This window comes from Colletotrichum lupini, chromosome 1, assembly GCF_023278565.1.
Source record: "Colletotrichum lupini chromosome 1, complete sequence".
In the NCBI taxonomy this organism is placed as follows: domain Eukaryota; kingdom Fungi; phylum Ascomycota; class Sordariomycetes; order Glomerellales; family Glomerellaceae; genus Colletotrichum; species Colletotrichum lupini.
This window is the reverse complement of record NC_064672.1, coordinates 1,497,078-1,512,566: the sequence shown is the minus strand read 5'-3', so window position 1 is coordinate 1,512,566 and position 15,489 is coordinate 1,497,078. Positions and strand designations below refer to the sequence as shown.

The 15,489-nt window shown below is 55.9% G+C and overlaps 4 protein-coding genes across 4 annotated transcripts; 2 read left to right on the top strand and 2 right to left on the bottom strand.

Moving 5' to 3' along the window:
- Nucleotides 1-324: 324 nt before the first annotated feature.
- Nucleotides 325-789, top strand: CLUP02_00421 (uncharacterized protein; the record flags this gene model as incomplete). Its single annotated transcript, XM_049279469.1, has 1 exon — nucleotides 325-789. The coding sequence occupies one exon, from the start codon at nucleotides 325-327 to the stop codon at nucleotides 787-789; it is 465 nt and encodes a 154-aa protein (XP_049135426.1).
- Nucleotides 790-2,010: 1,221 nt separating this feature from the next.
- CLUP02_00420 (uncharacterized protein) lies at nucleotides 2,011-2,994 on the top strand (the record flags this gene model as incomplete). The annotated part of the gene is made up of 1 exon (XM_049279468.1): nucleotides 2,011-2,994. One exon carries the CDS (start codon nucleotides 2,011-2,013, stop codon nucleotides 2,992-2,994), a length of 984 nt encoding a protein of 327 aa, XP_049135425.1.
- Nucleotides 2,995-3,118: 124 nt separating this feature from the next.
- On the bottom strand, nucleotides 3,119-7,945 carry CLUP02_00419 (subtilase; the record flags this gene model as incomplete). Its single annotated transcript, XM_049279467.1, has 15 exons — nucleotides 3,119-3,245; nucleotides 3,313-3,563; nucleotides 3,627-3,714; nucleotides 3,771-3,879; nucleotides 3,933-4,042; nucleotides 4,157-5,526; nucleotides 5,588-5,645; nucleotides 5,714-5,819; nucleotides 5,876-5,939; nucleotides 6,026-6,370; nucleotides 6,451-6,632; nucleotides 6,701-6,962; nucleotides 7,075-7,271; nucleotides 7,349-7,380; nucleotides 7,836-7,945. The coding sequence occupies 15 exons, from the start codon at nucleotides 7,943-7,945 to the stop codon at nucleotides 3,119-3,121; spliced, it is 3,411 nt and encodes a 1,136-aa protein (XP_049135424.1).
- Nucleotides 7,946-7,969: 24 nt separating this feature from the next.
- CLUP02_00418 (alpha amylase) lies at nucleotides 7,970-15,125 on the bottom strand (the record flags this gene model as incomplete). Its single annotated transcript, XM_049279466.1, has 3 exons — nucleotides 7,970-14,474; nucleotides 14,528-14,643; nucleotides 14,706-15,125. 3 exons carry the CDS (start codon nucleotides 15,123-15,125, stop codon nucleotides 7,970-7,972), a joined length of 7,041 nt encoding a protein of 2,346 aa, XP_049135423.1.
- Nucleotides 15,126-15,489: the final 364 nt, after the last annotated feature.

The following is a 15,489-nucleotide window of genomic DNA, read 5'->3' as shown; positions in this document are numbered from 1 at the left end:
AGTGAACGAATCTCCTATGAGCATTTGGATTCACGGAATCGATGAGACCTGGCTTTATATACCGTTATAATATCGACAATGCCCCTTGGAACTTTTGTTCTCCAACGTTCAATGCAGCCAGTCATCATCCAGCAACACCAAGATGGATCTCAATGCCATATTTCGCCGTCGAGGAAGAGTGGGCACTCGACCCATACCTTCGGGATGCGTACTTAAGACTCCCACTGGACTATTAGAGGTCCAGAACACCTCTTTACAAGTCGAGCTACATTCCATCCTCCGCCAACTGCAGAAGCATAAACCGCGTCCTCCAGCCAAGGTGCCATGTCTACCGCAAAGCCGCAGCCGCAGCCGCAGCAATTTCAGCCATTCCAGACCGCCCCTCAAGTCTTGGACTCCATCAAAAAATCGCAGTCAAAATTCGAAACACTGATGCGCTCCTTCACAGGAGGCGAGAGCACTGCCGTCCGCAACTCCTCCGGCGCACAGGCACCTAGCGCCGCGGAAGGCCTTCGGCGCGCAGAAACCCCGGGCAGAGTGGACGCCGAGACCGCAGAGCTGAGACGCAGGCACGACAGACTGGAGCTCGACTTCTTGCTCTTTCGGAAGCGGATGGAAAATCGCCAGTGTCGGCCTGCTATCGCCAGAGAATGGTGGAAGAGGGAGAGCGCGGCGAGGATCAACCTCGCCAACGAACTCGGCCAGCTGAGGGAAGAGCACGAACGTATCAAGGCCGAGCTTGAGGAGGCCAGAGCCGTGATCAAGACGTTGGAAGAGCAGGTACTTTGATCATCGGCTTCGTCGACAAGGCCGAGCCGGGCAGGACTTACTGTCTCAATCATGAGCTTTGTTTGATGCCTACCAAGAACCCGATACCGATCCCAGCTACTGGCCGAAATGCGCAAACAGTGATGGTCTTATAGAGTGTTTGAAGATCGAATGTCTTTGAACGCTCCGAGGCCGAGGGCAAGGGTGTGGGCAAGGTTTTCCGCTTCCCTCGAAGACGTCACTAGAAGATTGAACATCGTTACGGGCACGTCGGTCCTGCTGGGCAATCGAAGGAAGCCCTGAGTAATTTTGACTTCAACGAGTATGAGAAAGCATGGTTTATGGTACAGCGTGGGAAAACTAGGTGCGCATGGAAGTAGAGTCAGCAATCAAGCATTGTTAAAAACTCCAGTATCACTGGGCATGGCCGAGATCCCATCCCCCTTTCACTTGAAAAGATGCATACACTCATGACTACATTAATACACTAGCCTTTTAATTCGGCGTGAGAAGTGGATATTCTACTTGGGTCCCGCATTTCTCCTTGAACCGAGATCGTAAAGCGAGTCCTGAATACTGATGAGCATCCATCAAACGCCTGCATTTGGTGATGGAAGGTCACGATATTCTTGGTAGGTTTGGGGGCTGTCAAACGTAAGCCATTGCAGCCAGATCTAACTTGACAAGTGGAGGCGTGCGCTATTTCTACATATTCGCCTTCCTGCAAAGGCACTCGTGGTCCTGGACCTGTGAACGAAGTATTGTGCAACTCGGCGTGAAAGCGGGCCCGGTCGGCATCCGGAACCCACTATCTGTCTGCCGGGTCCGGCAAGACCTCTCCGGTGCCGTCTTCTCATCTTCCACCTCAGGCAAAGTGGAATACGGGCGACAATCCGACTACATACTTGGGAAGCTCGAGAATGATTCACAGCTCATTGAATATCCGATTCTGGTAGCACTGGACATTTCATTAGTCTGACATTTAGTCGAGAGACAGAAGAAAGCGGACCGGGGAAAAGTGGGAACGCCAGTGCAGTTTTGATGGAACGCTGCATCTCCACTTCACTCCATTCTCACGCTTGCCACTCTCATTCTCATCCATCTCATCCTTCTCACCTGTCACTTTTATTATCTCATCACTGTGGACCGCTCAAACATTTAAGACGGATCGTAAACCTCGCCGACAGAGATCCCTAACCTCGTTCACGACACGAATACACCGCCATTCACGACCCCGCCAAAATGGTTCGTCACGACCCTCACGCCAACCACCCCGTCGGCCTCCTCGTCGAGCCAAACTCGGACGGCTACGTCGTCCGCCGCTTCCCCCACGACCACACAAATCTCTACGGCGAGAACCCAACCGACCTAGAACTCCCCGGCTCCCACGGGCCCCTCAACCTCGTCCACGTACGCTGCCACAACGCCCTCACCCGGACCACCCTCGCCAACACCAACATCACGGTCCGCACCATCCAATTCGGAGACGACGACGACGACAAGCCCGCGGCGGCTCTCTCCCACCACACTGACTCCCTCGTCATCGCCGTCCACGGCGTCTGCCCGCCCCAGAACAGTCCCGATCAGCCGCCCACCAAGTCCGCCGTCGGCGTCCACCTCGGCCCCGGCAACCCGCTCAACCGCGCCTGCCGCATCCCCGACGCCAAAGACCGGGGCCACGTCATGAAGGACACGGACGGCAGCGACGGCCGCGACCGCCCGCAGCACACGCAGCAGCGCGCGGACCTCTACGCCGCCATTGTGGGCTTGATGGAGGCGACGACGATTGCCACCAAGGGACTGCCCACCATGCGGTCGCTGTCGCGGCGGTCGCAGCCGTCATTCAAGTTGCACCACGTCGTCGTCAAGAGCGACTCGGCGTATCTCGTCGAGGGTGTCGCGGGCGGCAGGAACGGCGAGCCGCCGCACATGAAGAAGTGGCTCGCCAACGGGTGGAAGAACACAAAGGGCGAAAAGGTCAAGAACGAGGATCTGTGGGATAATTTGATGCTCACCATGATGTCGCTGGGCCAGGCGGGCGTGGCGGTGGAGTTTTGGCAGGTGCCGAAGAAGGAGAATAAGGAGGCGGACCGGCTCGCAAAGGCTGCCCTCGAGCAGGAGGTAAATTTCTTTGACGAGAAGAGTATCTTTGGTAAGGAGATAGGTAAGGACGCTGATGCGGGCAAGCCAAGTGCGGCTGGTGATGAGTTGGTTGCGATGGAATGATGATACACTTGCGGGCTGATGGGACTACATTGGGAGCACTTGGGGCGCACGAAAAAGTGGTTTGGATTTATCGTGAATCTACAGGGATTGGAGAGCGATATTACATTAGATCGTAGTAGAGTTTTCAACGCCGGAAAGCGGTGGCATTGCTCCCGGCAAGCGGAAGGACCTCAATCACAGGCGTCTCGAAAATCTCCCAGTTATCCGACGCCTTGGGGTTACCAAAGGCCTTCAAAGCCGCGATACGCCATCTAGTTCGTGGGTGTTAGTCTACGTGGCCACATAGATGGTATGAAATCCAGGTGAGGGATGACTGACTTGTACTTTCCAGGCTTAATCTGGCTTCCATCCGCCAGCTTGCCAAGCCACCACGACTCGTAGGGCGAATCACGAGACTGGTCCTGGAGAGGGTACGAGAAGGTGTTGTTCACGCTGTCGGTGGCCGGATCGAAGACGGGGTAGTTGACGCTGTTGTAGACGTCGAAGCTGGCGACGGAGCCGACGTACTTGTTCTCGCCGACGACGGGAGGGTATACCCACTCACGCTCTTGGTAGGTGGGTTCGTAGACCTGCAGAGAAGACAGGAATTAGTATTCCTCGGTTCTTTGAGAGGAGACAGAGTATTTGCTTACATCCCAGCGAACCTGGCGAGAGCCCCAGGTCAGAGCGACTTGGAGCCTGACAAAGTCTTGCTTGGCGAGGGAGAGATCAAAGGTGAAGCTGTTGATGGGTGTAAGTCTGTTGTCTCCCTTCACTTGTATACTTGGAAACCGTACCTAGACTTCTCAGAGAGAGCGGTCCGGTTAACACCAGACGAGACACGAGGGTATCCGTAGGAGGTGTAAAACATGTCAGCAATGTCATGCTTGATGCTGCCGCCGACACCTTTGGGGAATTTGTTAGTAAAAGCTTCACGCGAAGAGGCGACCAAGGCCTACCATAGTAGGGCACCGAGAGCACATCGCCGGCGCTCGATCCAATGAGAATCTTGCCGCTGAAGACGGGAAGTCTCGAAGCGTTGAGACCTTGAGGAATGTCAAAGGAGAACCTGAAGTCTTAGTGTTAGCCGACTGCCATCATTGCGGTTCCCATGAAGCGACCGCCCAGAAAATCCTTCGGGCCAGTCATCAACATATCAAAACGGAATCAGGAGAGTACTCACTTCGCAGTCTTGGTCTGCCCAGGCCCAACCTTGAACCCGCCCGCCGGCAAGCTGACAACAGCCCCAATCTTGACCGGCTCAATCTCAACAAGATCCTTGATGCGCGGCACAGCAGAAATCCCCGCATCAGCAGCCTCAGCAGTCCAATACGCCTCGAATCCAGCGGCATTCTGCACCGTAAAGATATACTCGAGCTCCGTGGGGCCGGTATTCGTCACATCGACCTGATGGTACCGCGAGAAATGATGCGTGTCGTTCAACGCAAATTTGGTCTCCCCAGACAACTGCGACGTGGCGTTCAACACCGAGACGGCGTCGATCAACCCGCTGCCGACCTGGATAGGCGGCGCCCAGAACCCGAAATCCTTCGTCGTGCCGTCGGACCACGGGATCGCGCGGCCGGAGGCGACGATGCGCGCGTGCAGCGCTTTAGCAAAGCCCGCGCCGTGTACGAAGCGCCCGCCGCGCGCGCCGATATACAGCGCCGCTACGCCAGCGACGTACGGGCAGGCCATGGACGTTCCCGACAGGTCGCGGTAGCGGTGGCCGATGAACGGAGCAAAGATGCGCCCGCCCGGCGCCGTGACATCGGGCTTGAGCTCGAGGTCAAAGGTACCGCCCCACGAGGTGAACTGCGACGGCTTCCCGCCGCCGGCGTTGTACATGGCGACGTAGTTGCTGTTTTGGTCGAGCGAGAAGTCGGCCGTGACGCTGCCGCCGGCGATGACCGTCTTGACAATGGCCTCGCCCGCGTCCTTGGACAGTAGGCCCCATTTGCTCTGCGCCCAGCCGGAGCCCGAGAAGCCGACGACGGGCCGGTCGGTAAGGTAGAAGAGCATGAAGCGCGCGCCGCGCTCCTGGACCCATCGCTGGCGGATGTAATCCTGGCACCCCTCGTCGAAGCGCACGAGCGGGATGGTGTTTGTGAAGTTGAGACCCTCGGGGAGCGGCGAGCAGGCGTCGTTCTCGACGCTGATGTTGAGCGTGACGGGGACGATGGGCCAGCCGACGATCTCGGCGGGGAAGAGCTCCTCGGCGGGACGGTAGCCGAGGATGGTGCGGTTGGACTGGCCGTCGAGCGTGAAGGTGCCGGCGAACTGGCGGGCCGAGACGATGGAGGCGTCGGCGGAGCCGATGGCGAGCACGTCTTTGCCGGCGGCGCCGCTGCTGGGGAAGAAGGGTCCCACGTCGCCCGAGTTACCAGCGGCGATGGTGACGACGACGCCCTGCTCGACGATGCGGGAGGCCACGAGGGCCCAGGCGTTGTCGGACCAGCCGCCGGTGGAGCCGACAGAGGCGGTGATGATGTCGACGCCGTCGTCAAAGGCGCGCAGGAAAGCTTCGATTAAGACTTCCTCGGCTGTGCCCTCCTGAGGATTATTGATGTCAGCATGTCTCCAAGGGGCGGGGGGACCAGACTGAGCAACTCACATTAGGGCCGAAGACCTTGTATGAGTAGATTGTGGCTTCAGGGGCAACTCCGGTGAACCTATTCGACACGTTTAGCTAAGGCTTTCTTTTCCCTGACCAAGCTAGTCTTGAGACGTCGTCACATACTCGGAGCTCTTGCCGGCAATGATACCGGCGACGTGCGTTCCGTGACCGGCCTGGTCCATGGGGTCCTCGTCAGGTTGACGCTCTGCTCCGGGGTAAGGCCAATTCGCTGCACAAGTCAGTTTCTGTCCTCAGCTCAACGCGTGTTGGTCGTCATGAACTCACTCTCGTCACCAACAAAGTCATACCCAGCAGCAACCTTACACCCCTCACCAAAGCACCCACCAAGCTAGTGTTCACATCACGTCAGCCCATCAGATCTCTTCATTCACCACTCCCTCCCCCAGACAGACGCGGAAAAGAAAGTAAACTCACAGCAGGATGCGTATACTCCGTCCCCGTATCAACAACGCCAACCTTGACGCCCTTTCCAAAGATCCCCTGCTCATGGAGCTTGTCCACGCCCGTCATCCAGTGGATGGAGTAATTGAGCGCCCTCGCATCGTCGCTAAACGACTCCCCCGCCACGACGGGCGCGAGCTGAATGCGCGTCGAGTGCCATGCCTTGACGACGGGCACGATCGCCTCGAGCGAGTCCGTGTTCTCGCTGTCCGACTCGACGGCGATGCCGTTGAAGAGGGACGAGTCAAAGACCTTGAGGATCTTGCTGCCCGGGTCGTTGGCCTGGAGCTGCTGGACTACGGCATCCTTGTCGGCTCCCTATCAGGCGCATTAGCATCTCTCCTCTTACTAAGATAGTCTAATGGTTTCTTCTATGGGCAGGAAGTCAAAAAACGAACCTGCTCGAGCTCGACAATGAACTTCTTGGGCGCGACGGCCGTGTCGTTGGAAGGACGAGCATCTTCGTCGACGGCGCGCCGGGATACTCGGGCTGTTCCCGCGCCGGCCAAGGCCAAGACGGAGATGATGGCACTCGCGACACGCATGGTCGGTCGGTCAGTCAAGAAAACGAATGTAAAGTCTCAAACGGAATGATCGTTCAGAAGACCCAGTCAGTCCCTGACTCTTCCTCTTCTCTCCATGACATACTCGCAGGATGATGAGCGCCATTTATGAGAAAGAGCCGTTGGCAAACATGCCCGCTCTCGCGTGATACCATAAGATCACCTCTTGACGATCTCGTATCGACAATGTCGACACCACGACACGCCATGCACCCAGCGTGAAGAAACCCCGGTCTCCCATCCTCTTTCGGCAGTCGTCGCAGCGACATCTCCACCCCCGAGGCGACCTCGCCTTGGAAGCCAAGCAACGCCGGTCCACACCTGGACTGGGCGTCCAACACCAAATCCTACGTATCACATCCCGTACCTTGCATCGACCTGCCGTCTTGAGCTTGGTAACCTAAACCTTGACTCTAATCCCGCCCATATCTTTAATTTTCGGTATGCACGCTAGCAGACGCGCATCTTCGTATTCTGGGAATCCCGGAGGGATAAAGTCGGAAAGCACAACGGCCTCGGAGTCCGGTGCCTATTATCGCGAGTACCGCGCTTTAGGTGCCAAGTTTCTTCGGGTGAGTGGTGCCAGAGTTGCAGCTTGCTTCGGAATGAGCCGTGGAGTATGAGGCGATTGGTGTTCGTTTGCAGCATGATTCCACCTACCCCGCGGCGGATCAGTCAATGGAAGGTCAGTCAAGAGCTTGGATGGAAATGTGTAAATGGGCGGCGTACTTACATCTTCTCAACAAGTCGAGGCGGTGGTTCAATCTGTTCGTCACGGCTCAGTCAAGGCAAATGCAAAGGGAACAGGAACTCATTGATTGCAAAGGTATTATTCATGATTCAAGAATAAATAAAAAAGAGCGAGGACATAGCGTGAGTCTAAATCTAAATAATTTCCCATGAGCGTTGTTGCCGTCAAAGATTGGTTTTCGCCTCCCAGCCTCCCGCCGCTTTCTGTAACTCTCAAAGAGACCAGAGAACAGCGTGTATGTGTTTTGTAAATGAGAATGAGAAATAACATGCAAAGAGACGGAGGCTTTTTTGCCCCTTCGTCCCTATTTTCCCCCTCGGATATGCGAGCGCTCGCGCGAGAGAGCCAATTCGTAGACCATGAACGAACGCTTTTGTTCAAACGCGATAGTTATGTGTGTGTATATAGAAAGAAGTTATACATCATTATACAACCAAAATAGGCCCCATAAGTCGGAAGTGAACCGGACCCCTGACCCAAAGACCAAACGTGACAAGAGGCGCGGCGCGGCGCGGCGCTTTTGTTTTGCGGCGCAAAGCGCATCGCGGCCTCCGGGTATTTGTGTTTTTTGTTTCGCATCGCAGTAACATTTGCATGATCTCTTTAAGGCTTTGATACCTGCTCCTTTCTGAAGAACTTGAAGAAGAGGATAGGGATCACCAGCTGGAAGCCCAGGCAGATCCAGAACCAGTAACTTGAGACTCCGGGCATCAGGCCCTGGGAGAAATCAGGGAAGGTTGTGTTGGGCGAGAGAGCGTTGGGACTCGTCGCGCGCGCCAGCATCGTGGAGGCACTGCCCACAATTTGTGCGCCGATGAGAACGGCCAACACGTGCTGGCGAGTCAGCGTCGCGAGCAGCATCATACCCAGACCGACACCCTGAATGTTGTCCAAGAGGCCAAGCCACAGCCACAGGCAGCGAGACAGAATGGCCGAGCCAACAGGGCCACCAGCCCAGGGAAGGTACATGCCCATGCTGCTGGTACCCCAAAGCATCTGCGCCCAACGAGGAGCGCACAGGCCGATGGCGAAGATTGGCAGAAGCCATGTGTGGCTCTCGGAGAAGAAGGAGAAGAGGTAGAGGATGATGGACCAGAGGACGACGAAGAATCCAAGGGCGAGAAGAACAACACCCCATCCAGGGATGAACTGCGAGGCGAAGAGGAAACCCCAGTTGCGGCCGTAAGGCGCCGAGAGCCAGTAGTTCTGGATGATGATCATGATGAAGAAGACGGGTACAAGCTTGCGGCGGGCGAGAGAGATGTAAAATCCGGGGATGTTGTCGGGCGCCTGGCGGTAGTAGTCAGGAAGACCAAAGAACAGGACAAGACCGATGGACCAGAGCATGATGGCGATAGGAATACAGACGACAATACCCTTGGAGATATTGGTACCGTCGAAGAAGGCCAACGGGGAAGTCTCCGGGGTGTGAGTAAGAGATCCCCAGTACCAGAGCATCAGGGAGTAAACCTGAGCAACACCGGCGACGGCCAAGGCACGAGTAATCCATTGCTTCGTGGGAGCACCACCTTCGTCACCAAAGTTGAGTGCGAATGACAGAGCACCAGCGCTGGCGCCAGCAGCATAAATGGCAGTGGCGGCGTCTTGCATAGCAGCGCTGGCTTGCCAAGGAGTCAGGTAAGGCGAGATTCCCAGGAGGGCGAAAGCGAGGCCGAAGAAGACCCAGGGCAGAGACAAGGCGTAAACGGACTTGGTGAAGCGCACCAGGATCCACCACAGGGCTGATGTTACTAGGTACGTCGCGGCGACGATGTAAAGCTTCAGAGGCGTCTGGTTGGTGTCACCCGTAAGCAGAACAATCTGGTACGAGTTGATGGAGATAACTTGAGCGAAGGCAAGGAAGAAGGCGTAGATGGGCCAGTCGCCAATGCGAATGGACAGGATCTTCTTGAGACCAGTAGGCGCGTTGTAGTTGTCGCCCAGAAGGAACTCGTCGTCGACAGGGCTGTCATCGTAGCGAGACGCTCCGGTGAGTCCACTAGGGGTGCGACTACGGCCACGCTCATCGACGTCGAATTTGGCACCGAGTCCCTTGCTGGAGCCAGGGCGGCTGCCAGGCGCAGGGCTTCTTGATCTGCTGTGATCTCTGCGGCCGAGCTTGGCGTCTCTGTATCTTGCGAACCACTTCTTCTCACTCTTCTTGAGATAGGTTTCAATGCAAAGGTCTGTGCCTGAGTTCTTGGCTGTAAGCTTGTTGAGCATCTGTTCGAACTCGGCGTAGAACTCTCCGTTCTTATCAGTAAAGTTCTGGTCCACATTTTGCAGCTTGAGGTCGTGGCGATCACCGACGACATCGGGCAGGGACAGCTGAGAGCTGTTGCGCTGCTGCTTGTAGAAACTCGGCTGGGGCAGGCCAAGAGCGTCGCCGAAGCCGGGAGTCTGGGGAGAGGAGATGTCGTTCTGGGCGCGAATCGCGAAGCTGTCAACGCTAACCATACTCTCACGACCGCTGGCAAACATGCTGTCGCGGGGCGCAAGCATACTGTCACGGCCACCGATTGAGCTCGAGAAAGAGCTGCGACGGGAAGAGGAGATCGTCGACCACGGCATGTTGGGTGTCTGGAGGTCGGGAGAGTTGAGGCGGCCGGCAGGGCTGGCGATACGGCTCGGCGGCGGGAGAGGTGAGGGAGCTCTCGAGCCAGTGGGGGTGAGCTCAGCACCGTACTCGCTGACGGCAACGCTTGATCTCAAGGAAGAGTCGGTGAGGTTGCGAATGCCGCCAGCCTTCTTCTGCTTGGCAGCCTCCTTGTTGTGAACCTTGATGGAGTCGTTGTACAGAGTGTCGAGTTGTCTGATCCATTGCGCCACGGGGAAACGCTGCTTGGCACTCCATGCGCGCATAAGAGCACGCTTTCTAGGCTTGCAAGCAAGAGCCGAAGCAATGGCCTGCTTGAATTGGTGAAGCAAATGCTGAGGACTCATCGACTCAACGGTGAACCAGAAGCCAGGCATCTGGCCCAAGCCACCAACGCGGGCACCGACACCCAAGGCACCCTTGCGACCGAACTCGACGGCGACAAGACCGAAGGGCTCGTCACGAGAGGGGATAAGAGCGAATTCAGCACCGCTGAAAATGTAGGGAGGCAGCTGAGTGAACTCAGGCTTGCTGAAAACACGGCCAGGGTACTTCTCCATGAGCTTGGCCAACTTGAGGGCAGCAAACTTGCCGTACAAGTCGATGACTGGGCCAACAGCAATAAGCTGGACAGAGGGGTACTTCTCGAGGATGCTGGGGAACAGATCGGCAATCAGATCGACACCCTTTTGCAAACTCCATCTACCGACGAAGACGAAGAGATCCGCGTTTGGGTTCACATCGAGACCGGCCCACTCTTGAGCTTGTCTTCTCAGGGTAGCGCGGTTGGCTTCGAAGGTCTCGTCGATCTTGATCTCGTCGGTGGAGTTGCTGATATCGTCCTCGGGGTTCCATTCTCCAGTATCGGAAGGATCCGGGTTGGGCAGCTGACCAATGTTTTTCAAACTCCAGAAAATGGGGTAACGGGCCAAAGAACGGTCACCGTACTTCTTGGACACACCGACGGCACCAAAACCGCGCTGGTGGATACGAAGATAACTGGCGGCGGCGTGCAACAGGTTGAAAGCGGAACCGTACTGAACGTAGTCCTTGACGACCTTGGCGGGAAGGTTGAAGACGCTGTAGACTTCCTTTTGCTCTTCTTCGGTTCGCATGGGCCACATGCCCTGGAACTCGGCATTGTGAAGCGACAAGCAGACGGGGATAGTCTGCGGGAGGAGGTAAAGAGGAGCAGCAGCTCCGTGGTAATCGTTGATGTGGTAAATGTCGGCGTTGAAGCGCTTGATGGATTCGGCGATACAGCTGTTCCAGGCACAGTACAGGATGGCACTCTCGAGATCGTCCATACGCGCAATGTAGGGGTCGGCCTTGGTTTGCTGGCGGAAGATGGGAGCATCGAGGAGGACGTACGTGATGTTCTTGTAGACGTGGTAGTTGACCTTGACCTCGAAGGAGTCGCCCATGACTTCAACGAACATCGGTTCGGCTTCGTGGTCCATGGGGTAGTCGACGTCGCCAACGCAAGGGACAACCCAGATCAGGTCCACGTGGGTGAGAGCTTGACTCATGAGCTTGGCCATGACACCAAGACCACCGATCTTGATGCTGATCTTCCAGTCGTCGATGTTGTACTCCATGGTGGCGATGAGGACCTTCCTTCGGGGGGCGCCACCGGTGGCTGCAACGGCAGCTGGCGTGACGGTTGGCGACGGAGGAATTTGGGACATCTCGAGACTTTTGCCTTTTTCGCCGAAGTTAATGTTGGACTCATTCCCGAGCTTGAGTGGTAACCAACCCTTCTTGGAGAATCCTGATTTGTTAATCTTAACTTGGTAGAAACCCTTCATATAGATCCAGCCAGCCAGTCCAGCCAGGATAATGGGCATGAGGCCGAGAAGGAAAAAGAAGGCAATCTGAATCCACATGTTTCCTTGGGGAACGGCGACGTAGTTCCAGTTGGCGTCGTTGAGAACCAGCTTGTAGGAGAGCGCAGGCATCGGTGGCGGCGAAGTCAGGTTCACGACGTTGTCGGACAAACTGCTGGGGGGCAGACGATCAAGGACACCATCGCCGTTGGGATCGCCGTAAATGAAGGACGCATCAGGTTGGTTGTCCGGGTTGATGCCCCAGAGGTTGAGCTGAATCTGGGCGGGCCATTCGTACATGAAGTGAAGCTCCCACATGTTGTCGCCGACTTGGGTCATCAGGTTAGGCAGGCCAGCATCGTAACCCCACTTGTTAAAGGGTCCGTGGAGGAAAATGTGAGGGAAACGACGCGAGAAGGGGATGACACTGTTGTCCGCATGCTGGATAAAAGACGACGAACCAAGGGGCTTGCTGAAGTACTGAACCATGAGATGTTCACCCTCCCACTTCTGGAGGTCGGTACCCTCCCAGGCTTGAGGGACCATGCGCTGCCTCGCACCAGTGTAGGGCATCCAGCTGCTCCAGGAAGAACCCCAATTGGTGCTGTAGCGCCACTTGTTAGCACCAGGGGCGGCATGGTTGATGAAGTACTCGGTGCCGCTTTGCTGCATCAGAGACCGCGAGTAGTTGGCGGAAGCAGGAAAAACAACGGGGTTGATGGGCTTGCCAAAGCGGAGGAGGAAGTGATCCGTAGTGTTTGTGACTCCGTCGACAGTGATCTTGACAATGCCATCAGGGACGTTCTGGAGGTTGGCAGACCACTTCCAGACTGAAGCAATAGCGCCCGTCCACGACTCCTTCTCAATGGGATCCATAGCACCGCACACAGGAGTATCGAATGTGATGTTTGTCTGGGTATTGGCGTCGACGTTGACGTAGGCAGAAACGGCCTTGGTGACATCGGCGCAAGTCATCTCGGTCGAGAACTTGAAAGCGATGGGGATCTTTCCGTTGGCATTGGTGGAGTCGATGGGGGTGTCATGGCCAGGCTCGAAACCGGTAATGGAAGAAGCAATCTCCATCCACTCGGTATCAGGAACGTAAGCGCGGAACTCAAAAGGCGTCATGGTGATGCTGCTAAGGCAGCCGGCCTTGTGACCCGCTCCCTTGAAGCCGTTCTCCTTTGTCGAACTCTCGAGAGTGATGGAGGCATCGGTGCTGAACAAGTTTCTGACCTTGGTGTTGCCGTCAAAGGGCGAGAGGAACGCATCTGCCTCATTACTGCAGTCAAATTCGTAGGTGGTCTCATTGGGGCTGTTGTGGTAAACCAGCCAAACCGGGTCATCAGTCTTGTTCTGGTTGCTCATATAGCCACGCGCGACACTCCAGATTCCGGTCTCGGTTGCAGTGGGACTGCCCGAGTACAAGACGCCATGAGTCTTGTTTGAAAGCTGCTCAAGGAGCCAGCCACCCTCAAGAACGGGATATTTGTCGCGGAAAGAGAACAAGCGCTTCATCCAGTTGCGTACCGAAGCCGAGGGATCACGGTGGTCGTACGCGACAGTGTCGTCCTCACAGCCCTTCTTGCCCTTGGTGATGGGCCAGCCGACGTAGACGGAGTTGTTGCCCGCGTAGCATCCGTGTGCCTTCCATGCCTGGGCGGCCGAGAAGGCCTGACGACCGAAAACGTAGTTCTCGGCGGTGTTGTCCAAAACATAGAAGTTCTGTTCCTCGCCATAGTAGACGAGCGGAGCACCGGGAAGAAGCAGGGTGGTGATGAAGTAGGCGAGCAGCATGCGCTCAGTTCCCTTCTCAATGGCGGGCCAGCGGAAAACGTCCTGGTTGGTGACACCATACAAGTGACGGGGGTCGAATTCTCCAGTGTTGGCGTTGTAGAAGTCGTTGGTGAGAATCATCTGGTTCCAGGTCTGAACCCAGTCGGTCGGCAGATCGTAGCCGGCCTCGAGATGACCGCTCAAACCGAGAAAACGGGTCATGAAACGGTAAATTGAGTAATGGAACGCGCCAGCGTCGAGGGCGCTTTTGCCTTGCTCACGAATGAAGCTGCCAGAGGTGGAAGAGCTGTTCGAATCCAGGTTGGTGGCGTCGGAAAGCTCGAGTGCGGAGGCCATGGAGGGGGTTCGGCCACGGCCCAGGTAGATAGATCCCAGAGTATTACCACTGGTAATCTCACCGACGACCATGAAGTTATCCTTGCCAAGGTCCTTTGCACACTTTCGCATGGCGGTACTCCACTCAGCCTGGGCGTCGACTGTGACCTGAACAGCCTTGTCGATACGGAATCCATCAATGTCGAGGGTTTGAATGGTCATGCAGGAGAAGAGCTCAAGACGCTGGCGAACTGAGGGAACCCACTCACGCAGACGATCTTGCACGGAGGCGAACTTTGCCAATTGACGCTGCCAATCAGGGAAAACACCGAAAGCCTCAATGTCACCGTACTGATCAAAGTCACTGTCGTAGCAGCCTTTCAGCTGAGAAGAGACATCGACCTTCTTTCCGTCCTCAAACCAGAAAGTCGGGTACGTGCAGGAGTCATTGTATTCGTTGCCGATGTCAAAGTCGAGGTATCTTCTGGATGTCTTCCACTGAACCTTGTGCTCCGAAGTTGAGAATGGAGTGGACGTGTTGAGGTATCCTTCGAAACCGATCAAATCACCCATGCTAGAGGCGGTGAGTAACAGAAGAGAGGCCGACGTGAGCCATCGGATACTTACGTTGCCATAGTCTGGTCCATGACCACATACATCCCTCTCTTGTGAATCTCATCAATGGCTTCTTGCCACGCCGTGATGTTGCCATAGTGCTTGTCGAGGAGAGTGAGGTCGAGGGGCTGCGAGATGTCAGTATTCGCGGCACTGCCGTGGATCGTGTGCTCTTAGGCGATTAGCGTACCGAGTATGAATCCGCCTTCCACGGGTCGTTTATGAAGGGTGAGCCGGCAATGTAGAGTGCCTTGATCCCCATGCCCTGAATGTAATCCAACGTATCGACGAGGCCAGCCAAATCTCCTCCATGACGGAGCTGGTTACTCATGATATCATGCTCGAAGAGTGTGCCGTTGGCATTGTCGTTATCGGGGTCGCCATTTACGAATCGATCGATGAATAACGTGTAGTAGGGAAACCGCCAGTTGGGGGGCGATGCTGTGAAGTTGTGGCCATCTCTCTTTCCTGAGTATTCGGCAGGACTCTTTGCTAATCTGTTGGTGTTGAGGTTGTAATCGACTTCGCTCGCGGTGTATTTGAGGCCGGAAACGAGGGTTGATGATGTGGTAAGGAGTGTAAGTGCCCAAGCCAATACTGAATTAGACATTTTGTGTGAACTCTTACTCGCCGGGAGGGGCGAGTGAGCAAAAGATTGTACAAGCAAAAAAAAAAAAGACAAACAGGAATGAGTGACGAAGTGAAGCTCGAAGGAGTGTGGTGGTGATGGGATGGGGGGAGGAGAGAAAGGCCGCGAAGCAGACCAGCAAGCAAGCAAGAACGAATGACGGGATGGGTTGCAAGGCAAAGCGCGGGACGGATGGGAAGAAAACTCGGCCGTCAACGCCACGCTGGTACCGGTAGAAAAGGGGGTAATCTCGTAGGAGCTTGGGTCAGTCCAATTGCAATATGCCCCAGGCTGAAGGCGGAAAGGGGGATCACTGGCAAAGGCACAGGCAAAGGCACAAGAAGCA